This window comes from Ambystoma mexicanum, chromosome 9 (assembly GCF_040938575.1).
Source record: "Ambystoma mexicanum isolate Mex_15411 chromosome 9, UKY_AmexF1_1, whole genome shotgun sequence".
NCBI lineage: Eukaryota > Metazoa > Chordata > Amphibia > Caudata > Ambystomatidae > Ambystoma > Ambystoma mexicanum.
Genome location: NC_090931.1, coordinates 537,323,230 through 537,337,700, shown reverse-complemented (window position 1 = coordinate 537,337,700; position 14,471 = coordinate 537,323,230). Strand labels below are relative to the sequence as shown.

General features: G+C 48.3%; 1 protein-coding gene across 2 annotated transcripts in view; it reads left to right on the top strand.

The window, feature by feature from the left end:
* The window catches only part of INTS2 (integrator complex subunit 2), a 1,100,863-nt gene that overhangs the window by 827,072 nt on the left and 259,320 nt on the right, over nucleotides 1-14,471 (top strand). For both annotated transcript variants that reach the window (XM_069615090.1, XM_069615089.1), the window contains exon 21: nucleotides 13,781-14,017. In XM_069615090.1, coding sequence (XP_069471191.1) covers nucleotides 13,781-14,017 — 237 coding nt within the window. The remainder of the gene's footprint in view (nucleotides 1-13,780; nucleotides 14,018-14,471) is intronic.

Below are 14,471 nucleotides of genomic sequence, written 5' to 3'. Positions count from 1 at the left end.
TTCCTGCACTTTCGTCGTACAGGGAAAGCACTACCAATTCAAGGTCCTTCCCTTCGGAATGAAATCGGCGCCCCGGGTGTTTGCGAAGTGCCTGGCATCAGCTGCGGCCCATCTACGTCTGCAAGGGATACATGTGTACCCGTACCTCGATGACCTGCTAATCCGGGCCAAGTCAAGAGACATCACCATCAACTACACAGACATGACTGTCCGGCTGCTGACGGATCTGGGGTTCTCCGTGAACTATCCGAAGTCCTGCTTGATTCCATCGCAGGACGCTCTGTTCCTGGGGTCCAGGCTCAACATGATCTCCTGCCTGGCGGCCCCCTCAGAAGAGAGGATTGCGGCCATTTTGGGCAAAGTACAATGGCAGTTGACACTGAAGATCGCCACAGTGCGGACCATCAAGTCGCTGCTCGGCATGATGTCGTTGTGTATCTACCTGATCAGACTCTTCAGGTTGTGGATGCAACCCTTCCATGAATTCCTGGACGCTCAGTGGGTCCAAGTCTTTGGAAGCTTCGCAGACAGGATTGTGCTCGACGAGAAATTCCGTCGAGCAGTAAGGTGGAGGGGTTTGCGTGCCAGGGTCACGGATTTCCACAGCCCCCCTACCAGGAGACAGTCACCACGGATGCTTCCCTGGAGGCTTGTGGCTACCGGAGGAGAGGGATCTTCACAGCAATGTCCTGGAACTACGAGCAGTGTTTTGGGCCCTCAAATTGTTCCTTCAGTCCCTCAAGAGCAAGGTGGTGAGAGTCTTCACGGACAATACTACCATGATGTTCTACATCGGGAAGCAGGGGGGCACAAGATCCCCAGTCCTACTCAGAGAGGCGCAGGAATTGTGGCACTGGGCCATCGCCCAGGGGATGTTCCTCATTCCTTTTCACCTTGCGGGAGTCAAGAACACCATCACTGACTCCCTCAGCAGGAAGCTGATCGCTTGCCACGAGTGGGAGCTTCGGCAGGATCAACTGTACAGCCTCTTCCTCAGGTGGGGCAGACCCCAGATCAACCTTTTTGCAACATCGACGAACTCCAAATGCCAGAGATTCGCCAGCAGTTTCCACCATCCGGGGAGCATGGGGGATGCGTTCTCCTTCCCGTGGGAAGGCCTGTTCCTGTACGCGTTCCCGCCGTTGCATCTACTGCTACGAGATATCAGTCTACTCAAATGGTGCTGGTGCAGGATGATCCTCGTCACCCCCGCGATGCACCCCATCTTCATGCCGAAGGTTCCTTAGGAATTCCACCTAAACGAACCTTTGGTGTTGCCTGTGTTTTTTCCAGCGTCTTCTTTGCCAGCAGAAAGGACTTTGTACTCGCTCGATGTAGCACGTGCTCTGCTGGATGTGGCGCATGCTCTGAAGTTCTATGTGGCACGCATTAAGATTTTCCGGAAGACGTCTCAACTTTTCGCAAACTTGGGTCCTGTGAACAATGGGAAAGCTTTGTCCAAAGCTTCCATTTCCAGGTGGCTCTCAGGCTGTATCACGCACTGTCAAGGGTTGGCAAACCAACCGCTGACCGGCCCTCCGAAAGCCCATTTCACCAGAGCGAGTGCTGCGACGACGGCGTTCCTGTCTGGTGTGCCCCTGCTGGACATCTGCAGGGCTGCTACGAGGCGGTCTACGCACACCTTCACAAGATTCTACTGCGTCGACGGATTCCAGAGAGGAGTCCAGTGTCGGCCAAGCAGTGCTACGCCACCTGTTCGCTTGAAGGTGAGCCTGGTCCAGAGGTAAGAGTAATTGCTTCTGTTGAGCCTTGCCACCTCCTGTGGTTGTGTATTGTTGTACTGCTATGTATTCTTTATTCATGAGCATGTAAATCCATGCCAGACCCCATGCTGGAGAAGGAACAAGTTACTTACCTGTAACTGTTGTTCTCCAGCATGGGTCTGGCATGGATTCACATGCAAACCCTCCCTCCTGCCCCTCTGCGGCTCTTCTTGGTCATACTGCCACTTTACATGCTACCAAAGCTGAAGATGGCTGCCAGAGGAGGGGCTTAGGGAGAGGGCAGTTATTGGCTGGGGGCAGTATGACCCAGAGCTCAGTGATTGGTTTAGAAGCGAAAGACAGTTTGTAAGTGAAAATGAAAGTTTTTTCTTTTACAGAGGATTCCCGGTCTGACGGGGAATATTCATGAGCTTGTGAATCCATGCGAGACCCATGCTGAAGAACAACAGTTACAGGTAAGTAATTTGTTCCTTATCCGGTGGGATTTTCTAAAGAAGAGATTGGTAATAAACAGAGTTATTTGCGTGCATTTATGGATAACCATGGATATCTGTAGTACATTGATAACCGGGGCTGTGGGAAAATAAGAGAGTTAGATCTATTGGGGGAACATGTACACTGGCCATGGCCAAAAGCCAAGGCTAGTGTGCCCAAAAGAAACCTAGGGTTGTGGCCACAGCTGAAGGCCATGGCTAGTGGGCCTGTTTACGAAACCTATTGGAGCAACATGTAGAGGTGTCAATGCTTAAGGCCATGGCTAGTGGGACCCAAGCATAGCTATTGGGGTAACCTGTTCGCTGATTGCTGTGGCCACTGACCATGGCTAGTGTGCTCAAAATAAACCTAGTGGTATTGGAGCAACATGTAGACTGACCACAACCAACGGCCGTGGGACCTTAGGAAAGCGATTGGGTTAACATGTACAGTGGGCACGGCCGAAGGCCATGCCTAGTGTTTCCAAAAGAATCATAGTGGTGTGGCCATGGCCAATGGCCATGGCTAGTGGGCCCGTTTAGGAAACCTATTGGAGCAACTTGTACAGTGACCACAGCCGAAGGCCATGGCTAGTGTGTCCAAAAGAAACCCGGTGGTGTGATCACGGCCAAAGGCTATGGCTAGTGGGCCTGGTTGGAAACATATTTGAGCAACATGTAGAGTGGCCACATACTGAAGGCCATGGCTAGTGGGACCCGAGGAGAGCTATTGGGGGGGACATGTAATGTGGTTTGTTTTTTAGCAGCACAAATTCTCTGATTAGTAAGTCTTGCTTCAGGTCCTTCTGCACTTTCATTGTTCGGTCTCAAAGTATGTTGACTTCGAGGGGATTGGGTCCTCCGATGTATTCCATATCTTTGACAGGTAATGTCCACAGCTGTGCTGCTTCGGAAAATCTTCGGCATCTGCGTCCTGCGTCGATGACGTTGATGCGCCGTCCCCGAGGACCTCCTCCGACGGCCGACGTCACCCGCTGTGATAAGTAGGACGCACAACGCCTATAGCCTCAGTTCCATTTTTTCCGCAAACGTGTTCGCTTCGTGAATCTCGGTACGCCTCGACTCTTTGGAGTTTGCTGTTTTCTTCTTGGTTTGTTGAACTTGTTCGGTTTTTTGTGAAGACCTGTACGGACGACTGTGTCGACTGCCAGTCGCTCATGGCCAAGGCCTTGCGGGAACGCAAGAAGAAGCTGTCGGTAGGTCGGGTATCTAAGCCCCGGAAGTCGAGGTCTACGTGGCTTTCGACGGATGACTTGAGGGGCAACTCTCCGCATCATCGTCGGAAGTCCAGTGGGTCTCCTTCCAGGAGTCAGTTTCGCCACTCCTCCGCCTCTTCGAGGCATTCCCGGAAGCACCGCCATCGGTCGCCTTCCCCGTCCTCTTCTGAGGACTCCGCCCGTCGGCGGGTTGCTTATCCCACCATGCAAGCGACACCGGAGGAATGGGCTTCCTTCGGGAAGCAGATGCTAGCGATTCTTGAATCGCAGGGCACCTGTCCGTCCGCGCCTCCGAGTGGGGTCGGTCGGCACCGGTCGAGAGACCCTGCTCGTGCGCCTTCGGGCTCGGGTGGTCGGCACGGCTCGTGGGAGAGGTCCCCCTCGGACAAGGGTAGCCGTTCTCGCCATGCCAGGTCCCGGTCCTCGATGCACTCGAGACCGCGTGATCCTGTGCCGTCTTCGAAGAGGACGTCGATGCCTGTGGCGCCGAGGTCGTCGACGATTTCTCTCGAGGCTCCGCCTCCGAGGGGGCTGTCGGCACCTAGGTCGTCAAGAGAAACGCTCGGAGCTCCGGCTTTGAGGCCTGTGTCGACGCCGTTGATACTGGCGACGCTGCAGCTGACGTCGACGCAGATTCGCTCGACGCCGATTCTCTCGACGCCGGCGCCGACTCGTTCGCCGCCCTCGACGCCTTTCGAGGCGGTGGTGTCGGAGGGGCCCCGTGGCACGGGGTTAGCCCCTAGAAAGGCTCTGGCTAAGGTCAGGCACAGCTTTGGTCCCCAGATGTCTTCCTCTCACCGCCTGGAGTACATTTCAGAGGGTGATGAAGGCTCTGATGAAGGCTTGGTTCCGGTACCAGATGAACTTATCTCGGGTCATAGCCAGTTTGATGACCTGAGGCAGTCACTGCATGATGCCAGTGGACTGGACACCTCTGCGGAGGTGGAGTTTTGTAGGCCGGAGCCTGGCACTCATGGCGATTCTTCATATCAGCGCCTTATGTCTCGGGTCACTGAGTACTTGGGTTGGTCGGCTCCCCCAGGGGAGTTTGTTCAGGATGATCTCACAGACATCCTTGATCTTGGTCCCCCCACTGACCTGGTATTGCCGTTTCATATGGCTCTGCAGAGAAGGGTGGCCGCGGCGTGGACTGCTCCGGAGAGTCTCTCGGCAGTGGGCAAGTCTTTGTCGCGAAAATACCGTCCAGCCAGTAGCGACCCCTGCTACTTGTCCAGCCACCCCACTCCGGAGAGTTTGGTGGTGCAGGCGGCTACGGCCCTGGCAAAGCAGGCATCGTATCCTACCATCCCTCCGGATAGGGACGACAAACGTTTTGACGGCTGGGCAAAGAAAGTGTTTTCTTCAGGGGGTATGGTGCTTCAGGCGGCCAAATCCATATGTGCCTTGTCTCGTTTCACACACACTCTGTGGAACTGTGTTGCATTAGCGGCTGAACATATTCCAGAAGGGGACGAATGGGATGGTTTCCTTGCTATGGTTCAGGATGGCAAGGATGCCATGTGTGAGGCCGTTCAGTCGGGTTTGGACATGGCAGATTGTGTCAGCCGGTCCATGGCGGCGAGCACCGTAATACGCAGGTTTGCGTTGTTGCGGAAGTCTGGGTTCGCTCCTGATGTGCAGTCCCGGTTCCTCCACATGCCCTTTGACGGTGAACATCTTTTTGGCAGCAAGGCTGACGAGAGCCTTGAGAGGGTGCAGACCTCCAAAGCTGCAGCGAGGTCGTTGGGCGCTGCAGTTCGACAACCTCCGCCTTTTCATCCTAGGGGACAGCAATGGAGCGGAGGTTCCTTTCGCTATTACTCGTCCTTCAGTAAAGCGAGAGGAGCTAGCAGTCAAAGAGGCCACCGTAAGAGTGCCAGAGGTGGAAACAAGGGTAGTCGAGGTGCCAAGGCCGCTCAGGCAACGCCGCAGCCGCTATCACTCAGTCATGAGGCCAGGTCCCATGGTTCGCCGGTTGGGGGAAGGCTGGCGCAGCATCTTGTAGAGTGGCGAGCCATTACTTCAGATGTGTGGGTTCTGGAGATCATAACCCACGGCTACTGTCTTCCCTTTCGGCAGAGGCCTCACGACAATCCACCTGGGAACCTCTCTTTGAAGAGTCCGGATCCGCTCCTTGCGCAAGTAATTCAAGCCCTGCTGGAGAAAGGTGCCATAGAACTGGTGCCTGTAGCGGAGAGGAACAAGGGATGGTATTCACCTTATTTTTTGATTTCCAAGAAAGACGGGGGATTGAGACCCATCGTGGACTTGCGCGGTTTGAACAAACTCCTCAGGAAGGACAAGTTCAAGATGGTCACTCTCTCTCAAGTCCTCCTGGCTCTTCAACTTCAGGACTGGTTGGTGTCTCTCAACCTCAAGGACGCTTACTTCCATATGCCGATCCATCCCAAGCACAAGTACCTGAGGTTTGCGGTTGGTGACTCGCATTTTCAGTTTTGGGTCCTGCCGTTCGGATTGACCTACGCCCCAAGGGTTTTCACCAAGCTCATGGTGGTGGTGGCAGCGCACCTCAGGAAAGGGGGGATTCACGTCTACCCCTACCTGGACGATTGGTTGATCAGGGGGAGCTCTCCCAAGCAAGTCCTGGATCATCTGTCCGTCACCTGCCACTCCCTTCACAAGCTGGGCTTCTCCCTAAATTTAAAGAAGTCCCATTTGACACCAACGGAGCGGCTCCAGTACATCGGAGCAGTGCTCGACACATCCCTGGGGCAGTGTTTTTCTCCCCAGGTGAGGGCTCTTCACATTCAGCAGATGGTGCACAAGTTTCAACATGCCCAGAATCTCCCAGCGTCCGAGTTCTTGAGACTGCTCAGCCTCATGGCATCCTGCATTCTTCTGGTGCCAGAGACTCGTCTGCGGATGAGATCTTTGCAATGGGTACTCAAGCTCCAGTGGTCTCAGTCCTCCGGCAGGCTGTCGGACCCTGTTCAGGTGCCGCCCTCGGTCGCCCAGGACCTTCTGTGGTGGGCCGTCAAAGGCAATCTGATGAAGGGGGCCCCATTTTGGCTGCCCTGGCCGGAGGTGACAGCGGTCGTTGGTCTCTGTCGGAGTCCAGACTCCATATCAATCTGTTGGAGCTGAGGGCCATCAGGCTTGCCCTGAAGGCTTTTCTGCCGACTGTGCGAGGAAAGAGTGTCCTGATTCTAACGGGCAACACGGTGGCTATGCACTACCTCAACAAAAAGGGGGGGCAGGGTCACTTCCTATGTGCAGGGAGGCGATGCAGCTCGAGTTCTGGGCCATCCAGCAGGAAGTTTCGATCTCGGCTGTTCATCTGGCCGGAGACGACAACGAGACAGCGGACGCTCTGAGCAGGCAAAGCACGATCTCTCACGAGTGGGAGCTGGCTCAGGAGATTCTCCTGGAGATCTTCGCCCTTTGGGGGATCCCTCAAGTGGATCTCTTCGCCTCCAGTGTCAACCGGAAGTGCGAAAGGTTCTGCTCGCGATAATTTCCTCCAAATGAAGTCTTAGGACACGCGTTCGTGGTGGAGTGGTCATTCCCACTGCTGTACGTGTTTCCTCTAGTCCCCGTCATCCCGCAAGTACTGCGGGGGTTACGGAGGTTCGGTTCCCGGATGATCCTCATTGCTGCGGCGTGGGCCCGGAGGACGTGTCACCCGGACCTTCTCGACTTGTCCATCTGCCCTCCACGTTGTCTTCCCTTCCGAGACGATCTGCTCTCACGGGAGGGGGGTCAGGTTCTCCATCCAGAGGTCAGAACCCTCAACCTTCACGCTTGGCTTCTGAAAGGTTGAAGTATAAGGATTGGGACCTCCCTGAAGACGTGATGGAGGTGTTGCTCTCAGCCAGGTGGCCGGCAACAAAGTCTCTGTACCGTTGCCGTTGGAGAAAGTTCTGCGACTGGTGCAGAGTTAAGAATGTGGATCCTTTTGAATGTGACATTCCCATGATTCTGTCTTTTTTGCTTTCCTTGGCCCACAGGGGCTTGCAAGTGGAGACCATTAAAGGTTACCTGGCGGCGCTGTCCATATTTAAGCGCTCGTCTGAAGAATGTTCCTATTTTAATTTTCCTTTAAAATCTCAGTTTTTGAAAGGGCTCACTAAAGTGTTCCCTCCGTCACCTTTTCTGGTTCCCGGTTGGGATTTGAACCTTGTTTTTAAGTTTCTTATGGGTGCTCCGTTTGAGCCTTTGCATTCTTGCCCTTTGAGACTGTTAACTCTGAAAACTGTTTTTGGTTGCAGTTACTTCCGCTCGCAGAGTGAGTGAGTTACAGGCACTTTCAGTTAAGCTGCCCTTCACTGTGTTTCATAAGGACAGGGTTGTCCTTAGAGTTCGTCCTTCTTTTCTTCCAAAGGTGGTTTCGGAATTTCATTTGAGCCAGAAGGTTGTTCTTCCGGCGTTCTATCCTCCTCCACATCCTGGTAAGGAAGAGGAGAGGCTCCATAGGCCTCATCCTAGGAGAGCGTTGAGCTTTTATATTTCGCGCATGCCCCGGGTCAGAGTGGATGATCAACTTTTCATTGGTTACGCTGGAAAGCGTTTGGGACAAGCTGTGACGAAACAGACTTTGTCTCGTTGGATTATTTTAGCTATCTCTGAGTGTTACCGCTTGGCGGGTAAAGACCCTCCGGCTGGCTTGCGGGCCCATTCTACCAGGGGAGTGGCTGCATCTACTGCCCTGCAGAGGGGTGTTCCTATTCGTCACATCTGTGATGCAGCCACCTGGGCTTCAGTACATACTTTTGTACGGCACTACTCCCTCGATTCCATCCGAGGGCAGGATCTGGCCTTTGGCAAGGCAGTCCTTTATTCCGCAATTTGATTGGGCATGCTAAATTTGTGTTCTATTTTCACACCTCCTTGCTTGGTACTGCTTTGGGAGTCTGTCATAGATATGGAATAAGTTGGAGGACCCAATCCCCTCGAAGAACAAGTTACTTTCTTACCTGGTAACGTTCTTTCGATGGGATGGTCCGACGACGTATTCCATATCGCTCCCTCCCTACCTTCCCCGCTGCAGAATTTCTTTTGCATTTGCAGCTTGCGTTCCGCAAGGCCTTGTGTGTCTGACTGGCAGAAAACTGGTGGCACACGTTCTGGGGGAAAAAACTACAACTGAGGCTAGGGGCGTCGTGCGTCCTACTTATCACATCGGGTGACGTCAGCCGTCAGAGGAGGACCTCGGGGACGGCGCATCGACGTCATCGACGCAGGACGCAGACGCCGAAGATTTTCTTAAGCAGCACAGCTGTGGACATTACCTGTCATAGATATGGAATACGTCGTCGGACCATCCCATCGAAAGAACTTTACCAGGTAAGAAAGTAACTTGTTCTTCTGTCAGCTTCATGGTCTTCAGATCTCCCTTTTTCAGAATGTTGATCCTGTTCAGCTTCGATGTGCGATGATGAGCACTTTCTACAAATGACCTCTAGATGGCGATGTAACACCACAAAACGTAATTCAGAAAAACAAAGCTGAAAAACATACATGTTTAATTATCTCGGGAACGGGATGACCTATCGAGCCAGAAATAGTTGCATTAATTCGGCAATGAAATAAAGAATATTCAATGCAAAATGCATGACAACAGGCCTCACCGTTCATGAGGAGTTACTTCCTCAAGAACACCACATACAAACCCACAAACAAATATGACTTTGCTCTCTATATTCAATGAAAAAACTTTGTTAAAGGGACGTTATGGTTAAGTTGCACTAATAAAAACCTATGAAACTCAATGAAAAAACTTTAAGGGGACGTTATGGTTAAGTTGCAATAATAAAAACCTATGAAATTCAAAGAAAAAGCTTTGTTAAAGGGACATTATGGTTTCAAGTAAAACCGGAAAATCCCAGAAATTCGCCAGTTATGGTAAACTAAACAAACATAACTCGCGCCACCACTGTGCACTGCTAAGACTAACACCCAGGACATCAAAGATGACATCACAAATGGCATTGATGACATCACCGATGACATCACATGTGAAATAATTTTTGATGAAATGTCCCTACAATGATTTGTGTTTATATTGTTGGTAACAAGATGTCAGGGGTAATCGGGAGACCGATCATGAACTACTTAATCTATTAAAGAATGTACTCATCTAATATCATTGTATTGGAGTGTTGTTAATACAGAAACCTAATCTCATATAAACATAGGCAATGACTGCAACATGCACCATAGAAGTACACTATTTATAATCTTGTCATTTTGGATAGTACAATAATGATTGCTACCTTATAATAGTTTTGAGTAATGTTAAACATGTAATAACAAGCTAACAAGTCAAGACTTACAACAATACATATGAAGAACCACAATGCATACAAATCAGAGGCACATACAGGAAAACTAAAGTAAGGAAGAAAGAAACTGCATCATCAGAAAATGTTAATTACATTAAAGTTTATCTTCATGTATACAAATGAATTGTGTGTTTGAGGCCTGCTCATTTCCCCATGTATGTGCACCATGAGCTGAGACCAAACCCTAAGGGAAGTACTTAAAGAATATATGACAAGGTTAACGTCTAGATGTATCGCACCTTTTTCAATTTTATTATTCTGACTGCCAGTGAACAAAACCACCTGGCCTATATATGTCAATGAACAAAAACAAGTGGGCCAGATATGTGATGCCATCAGTGATGTCATCAATGACTTTTGTGATGTCATCTTTGATGTCCTGGGTGTTATTCTTAGCAGTGCACGGTGGTGGTGCGAGTTATGGTTGTTTAGCTTACCATAACTGGTGAATTTCTGGGGTTTTTCGATTTTACTTGAAACCATAACGTCCCTTTAACAAAGTTTTTTTCTTTGAATTTCATAGGTTTTTATTAGTGCAACTTAACCATAATTCCCCTTTAACAAAGTTTTTTCAGTGAATTTAATGGGTTTTTACCAGTGCATGCTATTTTCCTACAACTTACTAATATCATACTTACCCAATACAGCAATATTTGTGTCCCATTTACAAAGTGTCACCTTAAAACTCTGCCATTTCCCACCTTTTGGAATAATTGTTAACACTTCTATACATTATTTGCAACTATTTCAACTAGTTTTGCATCTGTAGACGTCTATGAACATCTAACTTCATAGCAGATCTTCCGGACAGTGCCACATGACCATACGCTGGCACGCTGCATGATTACGTGTCCGAGAACCCGTCCGCACTTCATGATAAGATCTCTGCTTCGCGGACAGTTCGGAACTACGTTTTCTACTGATTAGGAACTTTCAACTTCAAAATTTCTCTTGCACAGCTCCAACACCTATTCCTACTTCCTACTCATTATCCATTAACAATCTAGTACACAGTACATACTATTAGAAAAACTACTATTTATCTTAAAATGGCATCGGCTAATGCCACCCCTCCTCCCCAAGAGCCACCACCACTGCTGTAATCAAGGAGCATGAGAAACACTGCCCCATACCATAGAAATAACACATGTGCAACATTTTTCCTTGTCCACCTACCCCTCCATATTAGTGTTTGGTTCCTCTTCCCTCATTTCCCTCCCCACCTTTCGTTCTTAGCTCTCCTCCCAAAAAAATGCATCCAAAAACAACAAAAGAAATGTTCCGTTAGGAACCACCTTTCACAGTTAGAAAATAGAACTAAAAAAACATATAGACTCCATCTGCTTTATATTTCTCAGTAAAGTACATAGACTCAATAAGATTTTCCAACATTTCCATTTGCATTTTGTTATGCTAATGGGAATATTGTGGCGTTCATCCTCTGTTCCAGCAGCCCAAGTTATCAGCCCAAGCGAAGCGAGGGTGGATAACGAGGTCTCTGGACCATTATCCCCCCATTCCAACTCCAGAAATGGGGGATGAAGGCCCAGGAGCGAGTACACAGCGCACTGCACATTACTTTCACATGAAATGCACACTTAAACTTACTTTTTGCTCATTATTTATGATGCATTATTTTCCTCATTATGCATGATGCAGCATATTTAAATATGTCCCAATTCTTCTTTATTTACGTCATCAGACAATTATTACATCACATATGCATATTTGTAAAGTGCCATTTGGCCTGGGGTGCAAAATGTAGGTCCTGGTTGCGTGTGTTTGTATAAAATGTATGTGTATATGTGTGTGTGTGTGTGTACTTCACACATTCTTCTAGAGGCAGATCACTTTGCAGTTTACACTGTTATGTGCGCATATTACATTGAAGCAGCCAATTTTTTTAATTGAGACGATTTTGACATTGGCAATGGTTAACAAAGTGACACAAGTGAAAATGGCTAATCTAGTGACTTAAAAGTACTACTACTTTAGATTCTGGTGATTACATTCACATAACCCATTGTGAGGGGAGTTGGATAATTAAGGCACTATCTACTGTGATGAATCTAGTAAGAACATCACTGAAACCCCGGTATGGACCACCTCTCATGTGGCCAGTGGAAGGCAGCCGCAACCTGATCCTGACCCTGAGGGTGGTATTTTGTGGGAGGATCACATCGGAGGGCATCCATATCAGGGGGAATTGGTGAACCCTTTAATACCATATTCCCCCCATCTTCCTAAAACACTGATTTCATATTGTAAAGTAGAACACAATAATATGACTGCTATGCAAACTATTCTGGATTTCAAGGTCCATAATGCTCTTAGTACTTGGACGAGGAAGAGGGACCCAGAGTTAGGAAGGATCAACAATGCCATTAATCAGAATGGGCTGTATAGTTGATACAAAACAAACTACCTGAGCGGGATATTTAAACTCAGGAATAAGTTACAGGTGAGAAGAGATGCCAGCAGTGAAGGAGCCGCTGGGGCAGAGGCAGAGCAGAGTGCTGAGTGTGCCGCAGGAGTTGAAAGGAGAACGCCGGCAAAGTCAGATGAGAGATGTGAAGGCCTGTCAGAGTAAACGCAATGGGAAGCAGTGTCGGAAAGAGAAGCTGCACCGAGAGGTAGACGTGCTCCCCACCCGATGTGCAAGAGCTTTGTTGGGCCGAAGGCAGCAGAGAGTCCACAGAGCTGGCGGAGCTCCGGGAAACCAATGTGCAAGCCGCTGAACACACACGAGTGCTGGCCAGAGTCAGGAGACCTGTAGCAGCAGCAGCGAAGTGCACAGAAACGCCAAGGAAGACCAGTGAGAGTGCCTAATGCTAAAGGTGACTCTGGGCATTTCCGTATATGACATTTCTCAGAAATACATCATTTTGAATGCTGAACGAATAAATCAGTGAAAAAGCAACAAGGATATTTGGAACCACAATTGGGATAAATTTGTAACCCACATTTTCAACAGCCCAAGAGGCTGCAAAGAAGTGATGTTAAGGAGATAAGGGTTCAAATATCCTTGTATGGGACAACTATTAGGGGAAACTTGTAACCTGCATTGTCAACAGCCAAGAAACTTCAGGGGAAGAGTACAGAAGCAACAAGGCGCAACTACCCTCATATGAGATATCAATTGGGGTAGACCTGTAACCCACATTGCCATGAGTCACAAGACTATAAACCAGGGTAGCCTTTGTTCAACCCTCTTCGCCTAGAACACTGGTGTAGAGAATCTTGGAAAAATATTGCAATTAAGAACAGCCATAGTTGTGAGAGTTTTACATCCTGGCAGGAGAGTAAACCAGGAAAGATGATGTTCTGAAACAGTATAATTGTGGCAAAGAGGTGCAATGAAAAGAACTTGTTAACATTGTTTAATTGGAGGAATAAGTGGGAAATTAACAGAAGTAGTTGTTGTGCCGTCATTTGAAGAAGAAAGTTGACAAGCTGATAATTGCTTTATATCCTGTGAAGACTGATTGCCTTGATTTATAAGACTTATGTTTTGAGAGACATTTTTGCTCTGCCATCGAGGATACTCGAAGAGATACCAATTGCTTTGATTTGTGGAACAAGTGTTTATGAATGAGACATTTACTTTGAAAAGTGGAACGTCGTATTTGAAGAACAAGAACTTTTGTGCTGAGCTGAACAGAACCTCTTTGAATAAAACTTTTCCAAAGGTATTCCTGTATTAATCCAGGGGAAGGGAACCCAACCCTGGTTACAAGGAGTACATTCAAGAATATATAAGAGACGTTTGTACACTTGGTCATCTTTGTTTAGTTTGCTAGGTAGGGACATCCTTCTTAGGCTAAGGAAATATAGGCATTTGTCTCACCTTTTTTCATTTAATAAACGGCAAACTTTGAGAACATTTTACCTTTTTGTCTGTCTTGCATTTCTGACCCCTCACAACTTAGGTAGTTGGTTCTTTGTTTGTTTTTCAATGGTCACACTATGTGCCTGATGCCTTTTTTTACTTTTTAATTTGCACTGTACTACTACCTTTTCAGGACAGTGCAGCTGTGCAGATTTTATTGGAGATTTGTTTACCCACAGAAGAGGAGAGGACTCAGGACATCTTCTCGGATAGCCTCATGAAGAACACTCCAAATGCCACTTCAGTATCATCCGGCAAGGGGGATGACATCTTGCTGTGTAATCTGAGAGAGGTTCAGTGTCTTATCTGCTGCTTGTTACATCAGATGTTCATTGCTGATCCCAACATTGCAAAGCTGGTTCACTTCCAGGTCTGTTCGCACAAAAATAAGTTTACTTCATCTGTGTATTTTCAAGGCCTTCTTATTTACAGTCTCTGCATTGCTAGTACTTTTTTAAGTGGTATTTTAAAAGTGTAATGCTATCATGGGCTTTTGTTCCATTTTAACTATTACTGTTTATACGACACCAGAGCTGTTGCTATGATTACTGTGGTAAAAAGACAATTGATCACTATTCTAACTTTGCCTCATCTTCTACTGTGTTTCCTTATGTGATACTTGGTTCAAGAACTTGCAGATGGCTGCTAACTAAAAACAAATGTTCCTAGACTGCAGTTGAGCACTTTTCTGTCTTTGCCTGGTCTTCTCTTGTGTTTCTTTCTGCAATACTTGATTCAAGGAGTTGCAGAATGGCTGATAACAGAAAACAAATGAGACGTCCAACACAAAATTGAGCTCATCTCACACTTATGGTGTCTACAGT